Here is a 26053-nt window from a genome sequence, read left to right on the forward strand (position 1 = left end):
TCTCTTAACACGGGTCAGCCATTTATCGTCCCCTTCCGACGGACTATCATCGTTTCCTTAAGACCATACTCGCAAATGGTGTCAAGGGAGAGCCGAAAATTGAATGAATAAATGAACAATTGGGACAAACATTTATGTGATATGATTTATGAAACAATCACTTTTAAATATATAACAGAGCAAAAGTTAGAAATATAATTGTTGGAATGTTTTGATAAATATAGATGTTGTGTGGTTCCAAATTCCAACACAATGATTTTTTTACTGCTGTTTTGATGATATATGTTCCGTTAACTGTTATTGACTAATTAGCTGTAACTAAATTCATAAAATTGACATTGTTGTCAACTGTTATTATTTAGAAAATTTTTGACCCCTGTTTATTTTTTTTTAAATTTTATTTTTTAAAATCACTTTTTTCTGTTTTATGATATTTATGACCCCTTTTGTAGACATGTGCTTTACTAAATTTGCAAACTGCAATAGTATCAAAACAGCAAAGATAATGAATAATAGAGATTGTCCATTTTTGTACTTATACTAAGGGAAACTTCTTGCAAAGCATTATTAATTATAATGTCATTGCATTTAATAGAATTTTTTTTTTGTGGCAAATAAAACAGATTTTTGTAGAAAATCCACAAGATTTTGGATATGAAATTTAAAACATATATAACTCACTTGATTTTCTATGATAAGAACAGTTTTATTTAAGATATGATGTGATAGTGTTTATTGTTTTAAAAAAACCTAAACAATATTTAAGTTCTAAAAAAAAACTCGTGATGAGTCAGTAAGGTCAAGAGCATCCTATAATGTGTAATTGAATTGGTCCATATTTATATTTGTTTTAACCAATATCTAAATGTTAGTCTTGTCAAATCGTACACTTTTGCCTAACCGGTTACTCGGATAATCGTTCGACCGATTAACCGGTTAACCGGTATAGTTTACATTCGGGTTTAAAAGCCTTATCATAAGTAACCTACACATAGATATAAAATGTGGTATGAGTGTCAATTTGACTACCTTTCATCCAAGTCTTAAATTTACGCTTTTAGAATTGACTATTGTCCTTTGGCATTATAAGGCTTGTCTTTAAGGATTCCTGGCGAAGTTTGACTTTTAATTATCAAATAGACCGTATCAACTATAGCGTCCGTACCAACTTCAGATTGAAAAATTAAAAAAAACCTTCTTGATCCCGTTGAATTGAATATGTTTGAAACCGATTATTCTTTCCTTCTCTCTTGTTGTCTCCGAAAATAATCTGAAGTGTTTCAATTTGAAATGATTAATTATATAAAAAAAAGAAGATGTGGTATGATTGCCAATGAGGCAATTCTCCACAAGAGATCAAAATGACACAAAAATTAATAACTTTTGGTCGTTGTACGACTTTCTCTTTGGTCTGTTTGCTTGTTTCTTTAAGCATGTTACTCGAAATACCACGTATCACGTTTATGTATATGGCTCTGATCTGGCTGTAAATTAACATCTAAGAAATAGTTAAATTCATTTTTATGATTTATGTCATCATTATTTATAACAATTATAAAAATCATTGAAATAAATTGCTTTGCTCTTCATAGGCCCTTTAATTTGGAATAAAAATATCTTATCTTATTTTATCTTATACATTGAGTACATTCACATTGGTTTGTATTTCACAATTTTTGAGTTATCATTTCGTTTAAAGTAAGACCAAGCCTTTAACATTTAGATGTAGGTCTGCAAATGAGTTACTTTTTGGCGCAAAAAGATATCACCCACTGATTTAAAGTTACTGTTAAAAACATGTATACTAAATATGATCCTGCCCCGAGCTGAGAGACAACTTGAAGTTCTAATTAATTATATGTTTTTAGGATTAACAATAGCAATCAATATACTGGACAATTGTCTAATTAAATACCACGACGACAACTTTTAAATAAAAAATAACTCTTTAACATATTTAATGCAATTCAAAATTTATATCAAATCTACCAAAATTAAAAAAAAAGTCCGGTTAACCGGTTAGCGATTTTTTGTTTTAATTATTTTTGTGTGTTTTACATTCAGAGACAAATGGATGTAAAATGCATGATCTTGTAGTGCTAAATGTGGTTAAATATAAATAATTAGAAATACATAAGAAATGAGGAAAACTCAACATTACCTTTTGTGCATTTTGTGACTAACTCCATTTTGAAACAACGAAAACACTGAGTGGGAAAATATTTTATCGATTACTTCTCTTTGTTTTTCACTCATCATGTTATTTATAACTTTCTTTTTACGCATCATAGATTGATTGTTGTTTGATTTACGTCCAGATGCAAATTAATCATCAGCATTTTTTTGAAAGAGTAAATACTGTCTATCAGTAAAATATCAGAAAAGTGGAAAAAGAAACGAAACAGTTCGCGTATTGCGTGTTTTATGACTCTTTTTAAACAATAAAACAAACGTTAAAAAAGTTTTTTTTTTCGATTATTTATATGCATATATATGATCAAATATCATGATGAGCTGTAAGTACAATATATATAAAATGAGAAAATAATAATTTGTATGATAATTTGTTGAATCATGAAGAAAATATTGGTATATAGATGTTAGGTTCTACTTGTTAATATTAATTTAGTTTTGTCGGTACTTCCTTAGATTTTACTAATCAAGCCATAATTTTAAGTCTGTCTTATGCATATAGAAAATATTCATAAATGAGGATCTTGTGTTTCAATCATCAACATGTGAGAGTTCAGTGTATCTAACGTTCGAATCCTGAAATATAATGTTTGCTGTAACTGTCATGTATTTAAATGTAGATTGATAAACAAACAGACGATAAATTATGTTTTGGATTATCGCGACTACATACATCCAGGTGTCAAACTGAACACACATCTGTTAATGTAACGAAAAATTCGCAAACAGAGCGTGTGGAAGATTCAAAAGCAGGGCTTAAGTTTTATTTTCAGAAAAAAGTACCTCTTAACATAGTTATTAATGTTATATAACTCAAAAGGTTTTGTCATTCAGTTTTGGATTAAATTCCATTATACTGCTAACGTTATGAGAGAGGATCATGTTAACTGTCAAGTAATGATACTAAACTTTCATTGTCACTGTAGGGGCGATTCATTTCTAATGTATATGCGATGCATTTTCAAAGAAAGAAATTTATTGATTTTCTTCAGATAAAGTCTTAATTCAGCCGACTCACTAACAAACTTAATAAATTCAGGATTTTATTACATATGATTACTTTATGATTACAAAAATGAGGTGGTGATACATCAATGAATTCAGTAAAAATAACATTTATTGCTTAAAAAAATCAATTTTGTGTCCCTAATGGTTTGTCTTGATCTATATGTAGGGTCAAATTTATCCAGTTTTTCAGTTTGGGTTTATATCTAAGGTGCATTACATCTCCTACCGATGCAACGTTATCTGTGCGTATATCTTTGACAGAATAGATCACACTGGACCTACATATCACGCTTGTATGAACAAATATTCATGTATTTTATACTCCAGTATATTTTCGAATCATTTACACGTTAATAGCCAACTCACCGAAAATCTTTGAATATGCAATATATAAACACCTTAATACGGTCATATGATCTTCATGTGACTCTGATGTCGCAAACCTATCTGACCTTAATGTGACACTGACCTTTTCCCTCAAGATAACAGTACTGGAATTCTCAGAAATTGGATTGCAATAAGGCTCTCCCGATTTGTGGGCTTCTCTTACTCCAGTAATTCATGTTCCACGTTAAACACATACAAAATTTAGTTGTTTTTAATTTTCATCAATGTCAAATGTTAAGTATTAATGCTTTCTTACAAAAAAATCTGAGCAAGAAAAATAAATAGGTGACAGAAAACAAATAATAATCAGAACAAAAGCAATATGACTTTTTATGGAAGAGAGGAAATATTTAATAATCAGAACAAAAGCAAAAGGTCTTTCCACGGACAATTTGGTTGAATAAAATTTAACGTTGAGTAGTATGCTTTGGGATGTACATGTTTTCGTTTACTGTTACAGATGTGGCGTGTCAAATTGTTTGTATTCAAAAATATGTACATGTTTATGGTTTTCTCTTTTATGTTTTTGTTTTTGTCCTGTTTAATCATAGAACATTGGAGTTTCTTGACACTGTTTTATATGTGGATTTTATTATTTTCGTGATATATTTCAATAATCTTCTCAATTGGAAACAAAATATTTAACATGAGTTTTAAAAAAAATGTCTCCTCAGATGTAAATTGAAAAAAACTGTCAAAATGAAAAGATGCAATGCAGATGACTGAAAAGGTCGTTTAGACAAAACAAACGGTTTTGCAGCGTAATACTTATTTAATTTTAATTATATATTTTTTTCCATATATAATTCATTGTTTTGCACAAAGAAAAAATTACCACGGGGGTAGGAAACTCAATCCCCAATAAATATCGAATGAATAGCAACAAAATGTTATCTACTTCCATTTTACAAAATGTAGCTTCCACATTCGACTAAGGTATGATATTCTACATTAAACAACAATATACATGTAAGACACGAAGAGCCAACCGATACTATATATGATCAATAAAAGCAGCTCTATTAAAAGCCAATATTACTAGATACGGTTATCAACTAGTATAACAAATTTGAATCTGTGTCAAATAACTTGAAGTTTGCAAAATAATCAAATTACAAATACTGCTAAACTGTCAAAATCAGCTGTTCAATCAAGACTGAACTCTGAAATAGATCAGGTCAATCAATACACTCAAAATATAGAACGTGTGCACACACATATGAAAGTAAAAAACCAAAACCGTTTTATAGTTGACAAGTAGGATTTTAGATAATTCTTACAATTTAAAAGGCTAAATATGGATTGGATAAGATGCAGTTATGACATCTCAATTAGGTAATTGTGTTGAAGCTATGACAGATCAATCCACAAAACAAGCAATTATGCAAAAGGAGAGCTAAGTGTGACCAGTTTCGCTGTAAAATATAAGCCGAAAATGAATAATTGAAGGCTATATGTAAACGTTTATAAACTATAAATAATCGGGTAACAACACTGTCTATCGTTGAGAAAAAAAAAACTGCTTATGTTCCAAGAAATGATATCAGATATAATAGCATCTCAAATTGCAACATCTAAAAGCATAAATGCGAAAAATGTTCACAATAAATGTCTATCATTCATTCAACAGTCCAATATATATAATTCCTTTTATTCAGGTAGAATGAAAGTCTACTACACACACGAAAATTCTAAACTTCATTGTAAATGAGCAGAATTTCCTTATTTATTAATTTACGTTGGGATCGTTTCCCTTTCTCTATTTTTACATGAATAATTGTTTGATCTAATATCATGGTTTCCTGAAGTCCTTTAGCTCAGGAAAAGACAACTTGTCGTATTTGGCACATCTGTTTGGATTTTGGGTGCTGAATGCTATTCAAATTTGTACTTGTTTGGCTTTAAAATTATTTTCATCTGCACATCACCGATGAGTCTTATGTAGACGAAACGCGCGTTTGACGTACTACATTATAATCCTGGTACCTTTGATAACTATTAGCATTATCCTTTTGATGATTATTCACAAATCGGTAAAATGATTCCAACTAAATCAAATTTTGAATTATGTTTTCTTTTCTTTTTATGCCATCATTGCTCACTAGCAACTGATTTTGAGAGATGCAGACGCTGTGATTGCTTATTCATCATTTTTGATTTCTGTACGTCCTTCTTCGTATTATGTTGATTTGAAACATGGGAACTAATGATGATGAATCAACATTGAGTTTGATGGTTATTACGCAAAGGTTCAATTAGTACATTTTTTTCATATGAAACTCGCATGAGACTAAGCCTCCGCAAAAAATAAATGCCGTTTTGAAAGCAATGGAAGTGAATGCTGAGGTTTATAGACTAAAAATTTAGAAATTAATCAAAAATGTCCAAACCTATGTTGAACATGCTAGAAAAAAGGAAACTTCCTGAAAAAAATCTTACTTTTAAAAAATTTAACCAAAGCATGAACAATTGTTATTTTTTTTTTTAAGAAATAAGTTAGAGTAATCATTCTAGAATCAATTTATAGATATATTGAAATGAGCATAACTTTGATGATTTCAGAAACACAAAAAAACAGCAACGTACATGAGCTGACGATTATGATCTTACTCTACAACTTAATTTCAGTAAAATCACAACACCAATTTCTAGCCCCCCCCCCTCCCCCTCCCCCTAAAAAAGTACTGCAATTATTCATTGTTATCCATTTCAAAATATGACCTTTTCCTCTTTAGTACAATTTTAGAAATAAAGCACAAGTAGGCTCTTCAGACAAAAACAATGTAATCAGTACCAGCTTGTTCTGAAAATTAAGGGGCAATCTATTAATCATTGCTGCATTGTGTTTATTGTAAGAAAAGAGAAAAATGATTGCAGATTGTAGGTATCTGTTAAATACGCTTAATAATTTGCAACAATTAAGAAAATGGCAGATAAACTTTGAAGCTTTTGATACGGCGTGCCAAACAGTGTTATAGCGTTATACGTTGTCACGATATCATTGTATACTTCAAAAACATCGTCGCTGATGATTGAACTTTGACAGGATATAACTTAAAACAATCACGGTTACTAAAAGACTTTCTTTTAATCAATCAATAAATCGTTTACTTTTGACACAAAATTATTGGATTAATAAATTAGAATATTTTGCCTTTTTTATGAAGTTGACTATATTTTTATTATGCTGTTTATTTCAAAGTTATAGGCATGTATTTTCTTTGACTATTTCATTTAATGTCACCTGTTTGATCTAATCAATTCAATTTAACTAACAACAAAGGATACAACTGACCTGATTATGTAAGTTGAATATTTCGACCATCAGACTATATCATATTTTGATCTGGATCACTCCCTTATACAAAGAGTGTTGTAAAATTTCAAACTAATACCAAACAAGAAGTGGCTTTATGACAGAATTAAAAATCGCTTACTCGCTGAAACTCAACATTGATGAAAGTGTGTTTTTTCCGGACAGAGGGACGGAGTAGAATGGATAATAGACCTGTTTTAGCCTTAGACCAGGCTGATGATCTTTAATTTTCTTTGTAGTGTATTGAACATGTTGAAGGCTATGCGTTTTGCCGTTTTTCATATTTTTGTTATGGCGATGTCAATTTTATGCGTTAACATGTCTCTTTGATAATATTGCTTCTCGTTCTCAGCTATTATAATAAAGAAAATACGAAAAGTTTTCAGACAGTCGAGTGTACCTAATGTAGAGTTGAATGGAAATCATAGTTATGTATGGACACACGCAATGTTTTGAGTATTTTTCAAACTTTGTTCACATGAATTTAATGTAAAATTAACATGAATTTCACGTTAATCGTGTTTATACATGTAATTTCACGTGAAGTTCATGTGAAATTCTTATTCACGTGAAAATCACGTCAAATTTTTCATGTGAAATTAACATGAATCGAGATTCTTTATGTTTTACAAAAATAAAGTGAATTCAGCCTCAATCACACAAATTTCACAGGTTTGAGCTTATTAAAGTAAGTCCGTTCTAAGCTAATGCAAATTCTGTTTTGATATATATAAGCATTAAAAATATTCTTCTTGGTCTTGATCATGTGTTCATACTTGCATTCTATTTTACCTTCTTGTATCCAACTTGTGTTGGTCTTAAACAAAGAAGGCAAAAAAACTGCATCAGAGGCTATAAATAATAAACAGGGCACTTTAGTTCACTCCGATAACTTTTTGGGTTGTGTGCGTGTATCAATCCTTTTTTGTGAATGACTTATGGACTGTGTTCATTTATAGAAGATATTTGCACTGATGTATATTTTGTTATAAAATAAATTATTTTGTATTTTCAAAAAGGAAAAAAAACGCATTTTTTCCAATCATCCTTTATTCTACAATAGTAATACTGGTGAATGACAGTGAAAATGAAAGATCTGATTTTGCACTTTGTATACGCTGTAAGTTTATTCATTCTAATTTTTTTAAGAATAATAACACGAAGGGAATAAAACTAGACAAATAAGGTCATCCAAGTAAAACAACTATCTGGAAGAAACAGACAAGTTGACCCGATATTCATACGTTATAATTATTTTTGTTTTAATACATGGCTTATGCTTTACCCATTGATATTTTTAAGTATATTTGAGATTCTGATTATATTGACAATACTCTGTAGACATTTAGTTTGAATTGTCTTTCCTATAATAAAGTACTATTACCGACTGCAAACTGTTGGCTATTTTAGCAAATATAACACTTCATACCTTATTTTTTTCCGCTGGATCTATGGTTGTTCTTTCTAATAACAATTTGACTAAATCTATACGTTCTCCTTGAACAGCTAAATGTAAAAGAGTGTTACCGTACTGAAATAGAAAAGTTGAATAGTTCACAGTACTTACATATATCTTACAATGTTCGCATAGAAGTCACTCCTTTGATAACTTCTTCTGCAACTTGATACAATCTAAGTTTATTATACACGCACACTTATGAATACAAATTTTACACCAGCAATTGTGGATTCATAAGTCGACCTAAAACCGACAAAACCATAGAAAAGAGAACAAAACGACAAAAAAACAGACAACTACCTACGACAAACTACAAAAAGAACTGAAAAATAAACAACACGAACCTCAAAAACTTTCCATTTGCCACATTAAATAACACCTAATTTACTAAAGACAGAAAACAATGAATATGCACAATAAATCAGCAGTAGGGCAATTTACTTTTCAATAAATGCTGTTAGTGGTATTTCAGAAACTTCATTTTGAAAAAAAACAAACAATATGAAATGAACGAAAGGCTATGTATTACGAATGCATATACAAATTTATGTCAAACTGTTTGCTAAAGAATAAAAAAAAGACACGCTTTATTTATTGACAAAACATGCATCTTAAATAGAAATATTGGTAAACAAAATGTTGGGTTCAAAATACCAAAACATTTACTATAGCATTAGATTTCTTCTGAATTTTCATGTTTCTAAACATTGCAAGGTTAGGAGTCTCGTCTGTACTCCTTATTATTTGACTCATCAGGTTATTTATATTTTTCATGGCAGGTACAAAGGAAAAGAAAAGCAACTAAGCTAATTGATTGTATTTATTAAAAATAAAAAATAAATCACATATGAAAGATATATATAAGATAAGTCGATATCCATACGTTAACAATCTCTTGATTTGTCTGCATATCTTCTGTTTTTCCTTGACAACCTTATGTATATTAGGAAATTTGGAAAAGAAAATACCAGGAACTTTATCTGGACATCAGATATGATAATTCTCCTGGATGTATAACTTATAATAATGTACTTTAAGTTTCGCAATGTACGCAATAAAGTTACCTTTTGATTTTGATAATCAATTGAAAATCATACATAAATCCTAACTGCTGAAATTTCAAATAACCTCAGTTTGCTAAATACGGTAAATAACCAATATGTGTTATACATGAGTATCAGGAATATTTGGGATAATAATTCTTGTATCAAAGTTTGACACATAACATTTTGAAGAAAAATACCAAAAAACTTAAGAAAATTAGAAACCAAATGTAAAGAGAACATTTAAAAGTCTCTCTCATATTTTGATTCGAACATATTAAATTTTGGTTTAATATGTTAATTCTGGTGACTGATAATAGAAAAGTTTTGGCTGTTTTCCCAAAAAATATGATTCATTTTTACCTTCGCTAAAATGACGGTAGAAAAGTAAATGGCTACTTCTGGTTATAAAAGTTCTTTTCTTTGTGACTTTCTTCAAGGTACATGCAATATTTCTGCAACCCGATTTTAAAGATCCTATGACTTTAAAAAGTACCAGAAAGTAACAAAAATACCAAACTTCATAGAAATTGCAAAACGGAAAGTAAAAAAGCTCAACCACACCAAACACTGTAATAAGAAGTTACAGCGAATGTGTGAATCTAAAAAGTCACCCACGCTCTTATATTTTGTTAATAAAGTATATTACCATACTCTTAATATTTAATATCAGGGGTGGGGGAATAACTGGCATATGGAGTCCCCGGATAGCTTCAGTTTAATGTTCCGCATGAAGATATAACGACAGAATTGGTAACATAAATTTGTCTTTTACGGTTTTGAAGGAGCAGAAGACACAAGGAAAACAGTGCTCGAGGAGATAACTCGTACAAGAATATGTGTTTGGTTAAACAGGGACTGTTTAAAAAGCATATACACTGTTTAATACCGTAAACCAAGAATCTAAGCGCCGCCTGTGAAACAACAATTCTGAGCAAGAAAAAATATTCGGAGGAAGAAATCAAGTAATAATCAGAATTAAAGCAATAGTACTGCAAAAAGTATTTCCAAGGAAAAGTGGAAAGACCTTATTATCCGAACAAAAGCAAATGGTTTTTCGACGGACAAATTGAAAGACCTAATAATCAGAACAAAAGCAAAAGGTATTTCCAATCTCTGTTATGCTAATTGCAAGATGAGAAGAACTTAACTAGACAGGTACATTGTCAGGCCATTCAAAATAACATCTGAAAGAAACATACAAGTTGACCCGATATGCATACGTTAAAATGAAGGCCACCTAAATATAAGAGTCTGTGCAGGAGAGTGATTTGAACGGTTCATCAAAGTTAACTATCATGAATATGTGTTTTCTATGTATAATTCAGATACGGTAACTATGTTAATTTCACCCAACTCATAGATCCGGTTATGTATGGAACATATTTAGACTTTTGACCATCATACTATCTCATATAAAGATTGTTATCATCAGAATCACGATTTGCAACTCAAAATTCTGCTAATTAACTTTTTAAATAATTGACATCGAGTGTACCCATGTTTTTATATCCATTGTTTTTTCATTTAACCACTTACAACAACTATATATCGCTTCTTGAAACAAAAAATTACAAGAGTATTTTATTTGCCCATTTTATTTTTTTTTAGAAAAAATGGTTTTGGTTTACGCCTTTATAATAACATAAGCTACATATTGATTATGAGGGACTTTACGATGAACTCTCCGACTTCATTTTGCAGTGTATGTAAAGTGCGGATCCTAAAATACCATTTTCACTGTATATGCCGAACATTTCTGATGTAGAATGGTAAATAAACAGACGAAAAACATATAAATTTTGAAGAAAATAAAGTAAAATAGTTCACACGTATATGTTCAGTGATAAATAATACTAGTACATTTTTAAGGCAAAGTAAGAGATGATAACGGGGTTTTATCGCACCAATAGCCATCCATACGTGAAATATATACATGTACCAAAATAGGTGAATATTAATGACGTTTTACTAACAACTCGTGCAAGTAATTAAACACTAGCAGAAAAGATGTAGTTGCAGAAACATATTTATTATTTCAACACAATTACTAATGTTGTATAAAGTAGAATAGGTTTTTTTATTCAGTTTGTCCATATTGAATTGAATCCAATATGATGCTATTTTTGTGCGAGTAATGTTTACTGTTGAATAATGATACTTTACTTTCATTTTCGCTGTAGAGCGATTCATTAGTATTGTATATGCGGTGCATTTTCACTGTATAAATTTTATTTATTTTTCTGCATTAAATTCCTATTCAGCCGACTTGCTCAAACACTAATTTAGGATTTCATAATGATGACCTTGAGAGGGAAAGTTTGATTGAACACTCCAATAAATTCAATAGAATTGATATTTATTTCAAATATAACACATTGTAGTCATAATATAACAAGATGTTGATCATTTAAGACTTGAAAGTGTTTTTAAATTAATGAAAACATATTAAGGTCAAGGATCATTCAGTAAATGACCAGTCCATAGATTTAAAAAAAAAAAAAAAAAAACTCAACTAGATAGAAATTGAATATATACATCAGAAAATGTGAAATAAAGTATATATGCCATTGACTTCATTTAAAATGTTCCAAGAGGGTACTAAATTACATTGAATACAATGTATATAGGGAAAATCAAAATCCAATGCTACGACACTTCATCACTAAATACGTTCATCTATCATGTCTATCGGTATAGAATGGGATAAAATGGAATAAAAAAAACAACAACACTTTTTTTATATTTTTTTATAAATCACTTATTGACCAATTTCAATGGTTTAATATGCTAAATCTAACCGTGAAGTAAGATTTTTTTTATTTTGGGTCCGGTTTTAAATTGGTTCACATGGTGCAAAATAAAACTTGAGGTTCTTTGGTAGGCCGATTGTGTTTAATTTTTGGCCCATTTTACAAGTTTGTGGGATCCAAACTGTATAGAAATAAATTCGTTTGGATTTCACCAACAATTGAATATTTGGATTTCTTTTGCATACTGAATCTCAGCTCATTGTTTTAAATTTGGGATTTTTTTGGATTTTTGTCCAAGTCATTGAAATGGTCCAAATTGAAGTCCAAAAGGTCTCAACATTTTTTTTTATTTCATCAAACACGTCTGACTTGAATGTTGTGTACATACTTACCCCAAACTATTCAAGGTTCGACCTCTGCCGTAGAATCAAGGGTACTCTACATTACGTACATCATGTAACAATGCAACTTTATTAGTATATAGATATAGGAAGATTTTTGACAGAAAAAGTTTGTTCTACACATCTTGACTTCTATTTCACGCTTTAAAAACTTGGGATAGTTGTCACATGTCGTTTCATTTTATACAGTAAATAAATTCAAGCAACAATCGAGCTTGAAACTATCTTTCCCTCAGGATATGTACATTGATGTCTATCTGATGAGTTAAGCCTTTTCAACTGATTTTTATAGTTCGTTCTTATGTTGTACTGTTAAACCACTGTCCCAGGTTAGGAGGCAGGGAAGGGATCCCGCTAACATGTTTAACCCCGCCACATTATTTATGTATGTGCCTGTCCCAAGTCAGGCCTGTAATTCAGGTGTTGTCGTTTGTTTATATGTTAAATATTTGTTTTTAGTTAATTTTTTCACATAAACAAGGCCGTTGATTTTTCGCGTTTGAATTGTTTTACATTGTCTTATCGGGGCCTTTTATAGCTGACTATGCGGTATGGGCTTTGCTCATTGTTGAAGGCCGTACGGTGACACATAGTTGTTAATGTCTGTGTCATTTTGGTCTTCTGTGGATATTTGTCTCATTGGCAATCATACCACATCTTTTTTTATATTGAAGCATTTTGGGGCTCAACAGTAGAGGAGGCAAGTGAATAACAGAAAAAAAGAAATAAAGTTAAAAAGGGGGGTCTTCATACCAATGAACTTGGTCTTTATACCAATGCACTTGGTATAAAGACCAAGTGCATTGGTATGAAGACCCCTCTTTTTAACTTTATTTCTTTTTTTAAGACTCCTCAATGAGCATAAAAACTGATAGCATTGAGAAACCCTTTTTTCTAGCCGCCCCCCCCTGGATACGTCTTTACTGGCCTGACTTACCATATGTTAAAAGTAACAGGAACTTTAAATCACATAATTTTTGAAGAAAAATATTAAAAATGCTTCGTTGGCCGCAGCCTTATACGACCACAGAGGTCGAACTCTGAACAATTGGGGCAAATTTAGACACAATATTAGAGCTTTATAATACTAGTATTCGAATTTGGATTGTGATCAAAGGAGTAGGGACAATAGGGCCCTCATTTGGCCCTAAAATTACTTCAAATTTAAAAGTAATCATATGTTTTCTGAAATAACTGAATACAGTACAAGGTACTCAGAGAAACAAAACACATTTGACATTGAACAAGTTTCCATGGCAACAAATCATGATTTATTTTGCATATTTTGTAAAATTTCGTTATTTTCCTTGTTTTTCATCAAATTTTATGTATAGTTTAGATTGAAAAAGTATGTGTGCATCCAAGAAACAACTTTATATTTGGTTAAATCATATCAATAGTAATAACAAAGCTTCTGTTAAATTATTTTGTTGTTTCTTGTCTGTGCATAATGTTTCCATAACAGAAATAAAGATGGAAAACTACATAAAATCTGTAATTTTCATCATTTTTTGAAAAAAAAATACATATTATGACGAAGTTGTGACGTCAACAGGTAAAAATCTTTATGTTTTTCTTTTATATTTCTTGAACCTATTCATTTCTAAACATTATGTGCCAATTTGAAATAGATATCAAACATTTATTTTTTTGGCCAAATCCAGGCCTAAATGCCCCTTCTCCTTTGTGACGTTATATAGGTTTCTGACACAAGGTAAATGTGGTCGAAGATCTTACAAGTTGTATGCCCAATACTGTACAACTGAATGTTTTTTCTTGGAACTTTAAAAAAAATTGAAATTAAAAAAAAAACAACTATAAAAAAGATATGGACCTCTTAAAAAAATTCGAACACGACCCTAACATTTTGTATTCCTTCTAGGATCAGTAACCATCAACATCAGATCCCAGCCTTTCCTTTATGGTAATGAACCTTGAAGAACAATTTAAGAGAGAGCCTTACACTTAAACACAAGTTATTGTCTGGAAACTACAAGCATGATTGTTTTTGTCCCTTCATTCCTAAACTGTTAGTACCATAACCCCCAAAATTAATCCCAACCTTCTTCTTGTAGTATTGAACACTGTGGTACAATTTCAGAGCAATCGAAATTCTTATACACAAGTTATTATCCTGAAACTAAAAAGAATGCTTCTTTATGCCCCTTATTCCTAAACGATAGGAATCATCATCACCAAAAGTATCCCAACCTTCGTTTTGTGGTAATGAACATTCTTTTATATAGATCCATTCACTTAAATTGAAGGTATTGTCCGGAAACCAAATGTGTCTTTGGACGATGCAGACGATGACGGCATCATAGTAATATACGTACCAAAAAAAATTGCGGTCGCATAAAAAGAGCACTTTGATGGCCATGTCAACAAACAAGCCTTATAAATTTGAGAAATGCGAGAAGTCATTTTTTATCAAACATAATTTAAATCAATATGTACAAAGAAAACAACAAAAAGCAACAGTATTATTTGTTTAATCATGAATTTTCAAATTTAAAAAGGCCGATCGAATCACAAAGCAGGAAAACATGGCAATACAATTCACACATGTCAATACTGTGGGAAAACGTTTAAATGGCCAACCAGTTTTTATAGACATATACAAGTCATCAACTAAATTTTAAAGCAATCATATAAGCTTTTCATTTGTTGCAAGTCTAATTATCACATTAATCTACAATAAAAATTCTTCGCATTTTCGAAAATTCTACATCAGAAATGAATGCCAAATCAGAGACAATGCATCGCTTCTATACTAAAAATGGATCGCTTTGAATAATCGATATTCTATATTATGTAGCTTTTATAACACATATTTGAACTTTAATACTCTTATCGTACAGTTAAAAGACATATCACAATGAAAATAAGTTAAACCTATTTTATAGGTGGATTTCTATTATTTCCGTGATATATTTCTATAAGTTTCTCAATTGGAAACAACATATTTAACATGAATTAAAAAAAACGTCTAACTAAATGTAAAACTGTAAAAATGAAATGGTGAAAAGCAAATGACTGAATAGGTCGTTGAGACATAACAAACGGTTTACCGCCTTATACTTATTTATTTTAAATGATGTAATTGTTTCCATATATAATCCATTGTTTTGCCCAAAGAAAACTACCACAGGGATAAAAAACTTATTTATAATTATTTATAACTTAAGACTCAATCCCCCATCAATATCAAATGAAAACCAACAAAATGTTATCTAATTCCATTTACTATCAAATGCTACAAAATGTAGCTTCCACATTCGGCTAGGGTATGATATTCTCCATTTAACAACAATGTACATGTAAGACATGAAAATCGAACCGATACTATAAATGATCAACATAATCATCTGTTCAATCAAGACTGTACTCTGAAATAGATCAAATAAATCAATACACTCTAAATATAGAACGTATGCACACAAATATGAAAGTTATAAACCAAAATGGCATTATTGTTGACAAGTAGGATTTGAGATAATTCTTACAATCTAAAAGGCTAAATATGGATTGGATTAAGATGCAGTAATGCCATCTAAATTAGGTCATTGTGTTGAAGCTATGACAGATCAACCCACAAAACAAGCAATTATGCAAAGTTGAACTAAGTATGACCAGATTCCCTGTAAAATATACGCCGAGAATGAATGATTGAAGGCTATATGTAAAAGTCTTACTATAAATAATCGGGAAACAACAACGTCTATCGTTGAGAAAAAACCTGCTTATGTTCTAAGAAATAATATCAGGTAGAATTGCATCTCAAATTGCAACATCTAAAAGCATAAATGCGAAACGTTTTCACAATAAATGTCTTCATTCATTCAACAGGCTAATATATAAAATTCCTTTTATTGCAGGTAGAATTAAACTCTACTTCACACACGAAAATTCTAAACTCTGTTGTAAATGAGCAGAATTTCTGTTTCCCTATTTACTTCGGGATCTTCTCCCTTTCTCTAGTTTTACATAGGTAATTGTTTTATCTAATATCATGGTTCCCCGAAGTCCTTTAGCTCCGGAATAGATAACCTTAGCGTATTTGGCACATCGGCTTGGAAATTGGGTTCAACTTTGTACTTAATTTCATCTGAGCATCACTGATGAGTATTATGTAGACGAAACGCGCGTCTGGCGTATAACATTATAATCCTGGTACCTTTGATAACTATAAGCATTATCATTTTGATGATTATTCACAAATCGGTAAAATGATTCCAACTAAATAAAATTTTGAATTATGTTTACTTTTCTTTTTATGCCATCATTGCTCACTAGCAACTGATTTTCGGAGATGCAGACGCTGTGAATACTTATTCATCATTTTTGATTTATGTACGTCCCTGTTCGTATTATGTTGATTTGTAAAGTGGGAACTAATGATGATGAATCAACATTGAGTTGATGGTTACTACGCAAAGGTTCAAATAGTACATTTTTTTCATAAGCTACCGCAAAAAAGTAATGCCGTTTAGAAAGCAATGGAAGTTATCGCTGAGGTTGATAGACTTAAAATTTAGAATTTCATCAAAAATGTCCAAACATATGTTGAATATGTCAGAAAAAAAAAAGTTTCGAAAAAAATCTAACTTTTGAAAAAATTAACCAAATCATGAACAATTAAGACTATTCTTGTTACTTTTTTTTTTAGAAATAAGGTAGAGTATGCATTCTAGAATTAATCAATAAATATATTCAAATAAGCATACCTTTGATGATTTCAGAAAAACAAAAAACAGCAACGATTATGACGATTATGATCTTACTCTTCAACTTAATTTCGAGTAAAATCACAACACCAATTCCACCCTCCCCCCTTTCCCCCTCAAAAAGTACTGCAATTATTCATTGTTATCCATTTCAAAATATGACCTTTTCCTCTTTAGAAATATTTTTAAAATAAAGCACAAGAAGCTCTTCAGAAGACGCAAACAATGTACCCATTACCAGCTTGTTCTGAAAATTAAGGGGCAATCTATTAATCATTGCTGCATTGTGTTTATTGTAAGAGATAACTTATTGCAGATTTTAAGTATCTGTTTAGTAAGCTTACAAATTTGCAATTATTAAAAAAAAGGCAGATAAACTTTGAAGCTTTTGATACGGCGTGCCAAACAGTGTTTTAGCGTTACACGTTGCCACGATGTCACTGTATACTTCAAAAACATCGTCGCTGATGATTAAACTTTGACAGAATATAACTTAAAACAATCACGGTTACTAAAAGACTTTCTTTGAACCAATCAATAAATCGTTTACTTTTGACACAAAATTATTTGGATTAATAAATTAGAATATTCTGCTTTTTTTATGAAGTTGCCTATATTTGTATTATGCTGTTTATTTCAAAGTTATAGGCATGTCTTTTCTTTGACTATTTCAGTTAATGTCACCATGTTGATCTAATCAATTCAATTCAACTGTCAACAAAGGATACAACTGACCTGGATATGTTAGTTTTTGTTATCTAGATCACTCGAAACATGATTCACAAATTCATTATACAATGAGGGTTGTAAAATTTCAAACTATTGTCAAACAAAGAGAGCCTTTATGACAGAATTAAAAATTGGTTACTCGCTGAAACTCAACATTGATGATAGTGTGTTTTTTTGCGGACGGAGGGACGGAGTAGAGTGGATAATAGACCTGCTTTAGCCTTTGACCAGGCTGATGACCTTTAATTTTCTTTGTAGTGTGTTGAAGGCTATTCGTTTTGTCGTTTTTTCTATATTTGTTATGGCGTTGTCAGTGTTATGCGTTAAAATGTCACTTTGGTAATATTGCTTATCTTTTTCAGCTATTATAATAAAGAAAATACGAAAAGTTTTCAAGCAGTCGAATGTACCTACTGTAGAGTTGAAAGGAGATCATAGTAATGTATGGCCACACAGTGTGTTTAAATATTTTGCAAATTTAGTTCACATGAATTTAATGTGAAATTAGCATGAATTTCACGTTAACTGAGCTTATACACGAAATTCACGTAAAATTTTTCATGTGAAATTCACATGAATCGAGATTCTTTTTGTTTTTTAAGAAATAAAAGTGAATTCAGCCTCAATCATACAAATTTCACAGGTTTGAGCTTATTAAAGTAAGTCAGTTCTAAGCTAATACAAATTCTGTTTTGATTTATATAAGCATGAAAAATATTCTTCTTGGTCTTGATAATGTGTTCATGCTTGCATTCTATTTTTCCTTCTTGTATCCAACATGTTTTGGTCTTAAATAAAGAAGGCAAAAAACTGCATCAGAGGCTTTACATTATAAACAGGGCACTTAAATTCACTCCGATAACTTTTTGGGTTGTGTGCGAGTATCAATCCTTTTTTTGTGAATGATTTATGGACTGTGGTCATTTATAGAAGATATTTGCATTGATGTATATTTTTATAATGTATGTACAAGTCATATTGTGTGGTCATCAGTTTTGACACAAACCAATCACAAACGATTGAAATAAATTATTTTGTATTTTCGAAAAGAAAAAAAACGCATTTTATCGCGTCAACTTGTCTGAATCCACAATTGCTGGTGCAAATTTTGTTCACATGAATTTAATGTGAAATTATCATGAATTTCACGTTATTCTAGCTTATACACGTAATTCACGTGAATTGATCGTGAAATACTGATTCACGTGAAATTCACGTTAAATTTTTCATGTGAAATTGACATGAATCGAGATTCTTTTTGTTTTAAAGAAATTAAAGCGAATTCAGCCTCAATCACACAAATTTTACAGGTTTGAGCTTATTAAAGTAAGTCAGTTCTAAGCTAATACAAATTCTGTTTTGATATATATAACAATGAAAAATATTCTTCTTGGTCTTGATCATGTGTTCATGCTTGCATTCTATTTTACCTTCTTGTATCAAACATTTTTGGTCTTAAACAAAGAAGGCAAAAAACTGCATCAGAGGCTATAAATAATAACAAGGGCACTTTAGTTCACTCCGAGAACTTTTTGGGTTGTGTGCGTGTATCAATCCTTTTTTTTTGTGAATGATTTATGAACTGTAGTCATTTATAGAAGATATTTGCACTGATGTATATTTGATTTGAGTTGATTTTTATAATGTATGTACAAGTAATATTGTGTGGACATCAGTTTTGACACAAATTAATCACAAATGATTGAAATAAATTATTTTGTATTTTCAAAAAGGAAAAAAAAAGAATGCTTTCCAATCATCCTTTATTCCACAATGAGTAATACTGGCGAATGACAGTGAAAATGAAATATCTGATTTTGCACTTTGTTTACACTGTAAGTTTATTCATTCTAATTGTTTTAAGAATAATAACACGAAGGGAATTTAACTAGACAAATAAGGTCTCCCAAGTAAAAACAACTATCTGGAAGAAACAGACAAGTTGACCCGATGTTCATACGTTATAATTCTTCTTGTGTTAATACATAGCTTATGCTTTACCCATTGGTATTTTTAAGTGTATTCGAGATTCTGATGACATTGGCAATACTCTGTGGACATTCAGTTTGAATTGTCTTTCCTATAATAAAGTACTATTACCGACTGCAAACTGTTGGCTATTTAAGCAAATATAACACTTCATACCTTATCTTTTTCCGCTGGATCTATGGTTGTTCTTTCTAATAACAATTCGACTAATTCTATATTTTGTCTTTGAACAGCTAATTGTAAAAGAGTGTCACCGTCCTGAAACAGAAAATTTGAATAGTTCACAGTACTTACATGTATCTTACAATGTTCGCATAGAAGTCACTCCTTTGATAACTTCTTCTGCAACTTGATACAATCTACGTTTATTATACACGCACACTTATGAATACAAGTTTTACACCAGCAATTGTGGATTCATAAGTCGACCTGAAACCGGCAACACAATAGAAAAGAGAACTACCTACGACAAACTACAAAAAAAACTGAAAAAATAAACAACACGAACCTCAAAAACTTTCCATTTGCCACATTAAATAACACCTAATTTATTGAAGACAGAAACAATGAATATGCACAGTAAATCAGCAGAAAGGCAATTGACTTTTCAATAAATGCTGTTAGTGCTATTTCGGATAATTCATTTTGAAAAAAAAAAAAACTATATGAAAAGAACGAAAGGCTATTTATTATGAATGCATATACAAATTTATGTTAAACTGTTTGCAAACGAATAAAAAAGACACGCTATATATTTTGACAAAACATACATCTTACATAGAAATATTGGTAAACAAAATGTTGGGTTCAAAATACAAACACATTTACTATGGCATACGAATTTTTTCTGGTTTTTGATATTTATAAACATTGCAATGTTTGGAGTTTCGTCTGTACTCATCAGGTTACTTATCAGGTTATTTATATTTGTCATGGCAGATACAAAGGAAAAGAAAGCAACTAAGCTGCATCATGAAAAGATTGTCAAAATAAAAAAAATAAATGGCATATGAAAGATATATAGAGGATATGTCGATATCAATACGTTAACAATCTTTTGATTTGTCTGCATCTTCTGTTTTTCCTTGACAACCTTATGTATAGTGGGAAGGTTGGAAAAGAAAATACCGGGAACATTATCTGGACATCAGATATGATGTTTTTCCTAGATGTATAACTTATAATAATTTACTTCAAGCTTAAACTTATCAATGTACGCACAAAAGTTACCTTTTTATTTTGATAATGAATTGAACATGATACATAAATCGTTACCGCTGAAATTTCAAATAACCTCAGTTGCTACATACGGTTAATAATCAATGTTTGTAATTAAATCAACGGTACCAATTTTCTTGAACCAGATGCGCATTTCGACAATACATGTCTCTTCAGTGATGCTCGTGGCCAAAATATTTGAAATCCAAAGCTTATATAAACGATGAAGAGCTAAAATCCAAAAGGTCAAAAAAGTATAGCCAAATCCGTGAAAGGAATCAGAGCTTTGCATGTATATAATACATGAGCATCAGGAATATTTGGGATAATAATTCTTTTTACAGACATTGACACATCACGTCTTGAAGAAAAATACCAAAACTTAAAAAAATCAGAAACCAAAGGTTAGGAGGATATTTGAAAGTCTTTCTCATAATTTGATAGGAAAATATTCACTTTTGGTTAAATATGGTCATTCAGATAATAGAAAAAATTATGTTTTCCAAATAAATATGATTTATTTTTCTTTCCGATAAAATAAAGATAGAAATGTACTCCTTGTTTACAGAATGTCACTTCTGGTTTCATTTGAATCTGATTACACAATGACTCCGACAAATAATTCAAAGTGCTTAAACATAAAAAAAAATCAAAAATGGTTACTTTCGGTTTATTAAAGTAATTTTCTTGTTGACTTTCCACAAGGTGATATTTCTGCAACCTGATGTAAAAGACCCTATGACTTTATAATGTACCAAACAGTAACAAAAATACCAAACTCCATACAAATTTCAAAACGGAAAGTCCAAAAGTTCAACCACACCAAACTCTGTAATAAGAAGTTACAGCGAATGTGTAAATCTAAAAAAGTCAAACTAAACTTTGACGTTTCTTCAATTTCCAGGTTATATGACAATGACTATAAAATAAATCAAGAGACCCTTGCTCCTATATATTGTAAATGAGTTATATCACCATACTCGTAATGTTTAACCCATATGGAGTCTCCGGACAGCTTCAGTCCAATGATAATCCTAATCCTAAAGATATAACGAGCAATTTGGTAACCCAAATTTGTCTTTTACGGTTTCAAAGGAGTAGTGGATACAAGAAAAACAGTGTTTGTGGAGAGAACTCTTACAAAACAATTTGCTCGGTTGAACATTGACATTTTAAAAAGCGCATAAACTGTTAGATATTAAATAAGAAAAAAAAATAACAATCAGAACAAAAGCAATAGATCTTTTTATGGAAAAGTAGAAACATTTAATAATCAGAACAAAAGCAAAAGGTGTTTCCACGGAAAAGTGAAAAGACCTAATTATCCGAATAAAAGCAAATGGTCTTTCGACGGAAAAGCTGAAAGACCTCATAATAATAACAAAAACAAAAGGTCTGTCCAATTTCTTTTATACTAATTGAATTGATGAACGAGAACAATATGAGAAGAACTTAACTAAACAGGTACATTGTCAGGCCATTCGAGAAAGAGAAAAAAATAACAACCGAAAGAAACATGCAAGTTGACCCGATATGCATACGTTAAAATGGAGGCCACCTAAATATAAGAGTCTGTGAAGCAGAGTGAATTGAATAGTCCATCAAGGTTCACTATCATGGATATGTGTTTTCTATGAATAGTTCAAAAACGGTAACTATGTTAATCATACCCAACTTATTAAACTTTCAACAGAGAAACCCATGGATCTGGTTATAAATGGAACATGTTTTGACTTTCGACTATCAGACTACCTTCTATTAAGATTGTTATCATCAGAATCACGATTCACAACTTAAATGCTACTAATTGGCTTTCATTCGAAATCATTAACATCGAGTATACCAATGTTTTTAAATCCAATTGTTTTCCATTTAACCACATACAACAACTATATATCGCTTCTTGAAACAAACAATTACAAGATTCTATTTTATTTGCCCAGTTTGTAGAACAAACGTCTCACCAGATGTCAAAATGCATTGATGAAATGCAAATGACTGAATATGTGGTTCAGACATAACAAACGGTTTTACAGCCTTTTACTTATTTCTATTTAAATGTGTAGTTGTTTCCATATATAATACACTGTTTTGCCCTAAGAAAACTACCACAGGGATAAGAAACTAATTTATAACTTAAGACTCAATCCCCAATAAATATCAAATGAATACCAACAAAATGTTATATAATTCCATTTACCTATCAAATGCTACAAAATGTAGCGTCCCCATTCGCCTCAGGTAGGATATTCTACCTCAAATAGCAATGTACGTGTAAGACATGAAAGCCAACCGATACTATAAATGATCAATAAAAGAAGCTTTATTAAAAGCTAATATTATTAGTTACGGTTGTTAACAAGTATAACAAATTTGAATATGTGGTAAATAAATTGCAGTTTGCGCAAAATAATCAAATAACAAAAACTGTCAAAATCAGCTGTTCAATCAAGTCTGTACTCTGAAATTAATCAAGTTAATCGATACACTCTAAATATAGAACGTATGCACACAAAGATGAAAGTAAAAAAACCAAATGGCATTAAAATTGACAAGTAGGATTTTAGATAATTCTTACAAGTTAAAAGGGAAAAAGATGCAGTAGAGGCATCTGAATTAGGTAATTATGTTGTAGATATGAAGGATCAACCAGCAAAATAAGCAATTATGCCAAAGTGGAACTAAGTGTGACCAGTTTCGCTGTAAAATATACGCCGATAATGAATGACTGAAGGCTAATGTAAAAGTATTACTATAAATAATCGTGTAACAACACTATCTATCGTAAAAAAAAACCCGTATTTATGTTCCAAGAAATGATATCAAATAGAATTGCATTCTCCAATTGCAACGTCTTAAAGAATAAATGCGAAAAAAAATTCACAATAAATGTCTATCATTCATTCAACAATCCAATATATATATATAATTCCTTTTTTTGCAGATAGAATTGAACTACATACACGAATATTATAAACTTCTTTGTAAATGACTACAATTTCTGTTTTCTTATTTATTACTTTACTTTGAGATCTTCTCCCTTTCCTCTGTTTTTAAATAGATGATTTTTTTTTATCTAATATCATGGTTCTCTGAAGTCCTAAAGGTTGCATTTTTGTAAATATTGACCGTGTATTTTCCCATAGGAACTCCCTTTTCGGCTTAAACTGTAACACTTTTACTATGAAGTTTTGAAAAAAAAGCATATCCTAGAATGGAAAGTTCATATACATTACTATTTTTGCAAATATCAAATAATGGGACTGTTTTGACTGAAAATTTCTTAACTGCCCCTAAATCGACTGTAGGGTTACAACAGATTTAAATATAAACAATATTCACACGTAAATTTACTGGTAAACAACATTTATTATCTATGAATAAATAAATTTGGTGTATTTACTGTCTTCTAATTGGTTAAAAGTATTTTTTTTGTTTTCAATGTTGTCAATTTTTATGGCAAAACGCCCACTCTGACGTTGTGTATTCATACGCCAACATGTGTGTACATTGTTATTGTTAATATGAATAATATAAAAAGTTCTTTGAGTCTTATTTTTGATAGAAATTTATTTAAAATGAATGGCAATTATTTATTTTGAATTTATTAAACCATAAGATTAATTGCATGGTTCAATAAATTCAAAATAAATTATTGCCATTCATTAAATATTCTAAATCTCCTCAAAAGAGGCGAGGTTTGATAAACATCTGTATTTACAAAAGGCAACCTCTACAAACATTTATGCAAATAGAAAACTCTCTAAAAACACTTTTTTTACATAAATACTCACTTATCAGAATTATTGCCTTAAGGAAATCACTACATATAATCTGAGTTTTCTTTGACTGTACATTTTATGTTTCCTCGAATGTTTTATTTTTTTTTGATAATTTAAAAACAAAATTTGAGTTATTGCCAGCCTACCCTATTTGCATGTTTTCTGACATAAAATGCTTATAACCGGTTTAAAAGTGTTCTGATAACATATTGCAAGCATTTTAGAATACTGTTAATGTAATGTTTAGCAGTCAATCATTCCAACATTAAATATTATATAAATTATATAATCCTGTCCCAGTTTTCAGTCCACATCTTACTGTATGCCTATTTGTCAATAAAAAATCACATTCTCTGCCTCAAATGGTCAATTAAGAATTCTTGGCACAACAGTATTATCTGTAACCATATATCTGACACAGTTTTAACTAATATATGAACTAGAAGGGTTGACACGTGCACAAAGTCATATTTGCGATAGTTGTATGTATGCAAAGACCAGTCTGATGTAAAATTCATAAAATGTTATAGAGATGACTTCTAACATCTGATTTTTGCATAACTTCCAAGCACAATTATTGGTTTCTATAGAGAACCCTTTAAAATCATAAAATCATTGCATTTACGAGCTAAATTATTTGTTTTATGACCCAGGGGGAAGGCAATTTTCTCTGCCCCCCTTTGAGGCCTCAAATTTCCTAAATTGTTCTGCTGTTTCTAGCAATATGGAATATTTAGTACATATTCAGGATAGAACACACTATTGTCAGTTTTGTTGATATATATTTTATATTTCCAGCTTGTATTTTTTTATGCCACGGTGACAAAAAAGCAGATTTAGGTGTTCATGATATTTATTGGGGATTGAGTCTTAAGTTATAAATTAGTTTTTTACCACTGTGGTAGCTTTCATAAGGCAAAACAGTACATTGTATATGGAAACAACTACACATTTAAATAAAAATAAGTATAAGGCTGTAAAACCGTTCGTTATGTCTGAACCACATATTCAGTCGAATTCAAGCAGTCGAATGTACCTAATGTAGAGT

General features: G+C 30.5%; 1 protein-coding gene across 1 annotated transcript in view; it reads right to left on the reverse strand.

Annotated features, from left to right (window-relative positions):
• Window positions 1-26053, reverse strand: part of LOC134727742 (uncharacterized) — a 74298-nt gene that overhangs the window by 33204 nt on the left and 15041 nt on the right. Inside the window, exons 5-6 of the mRNA XM_063592129.1 lie at window positions 20162-20263; window positions 8334-8435 (exon numbers count right to left, since the gene is read on the reverse strand). Coding sequence (XP_063448199.1) covers window positions 8334-8435; window positions 20162-20263 — 204 coding nt within the window. The remainder of the gene's footprint in view (window positions 1-8333; window positions 8436-20161; window positions 20264-26053) is intronic.

The sequence above is a fragment of the Mytilus trossulus genome, chromosome 8 (genome assembly GCF_036588685.1).
Source record: "Mytilus trossulus isolate FHL-02 chromosome 8, PNRI_Mtr1.1.1.hap1, whole genome shotgun sequence".
Taxonomy (NCBI): Eukaryota; Metazoa; Mollusca; class Bivalvia; order Mytilida; family Mytilidae; genus Mytilus; species Mytilus trossulus.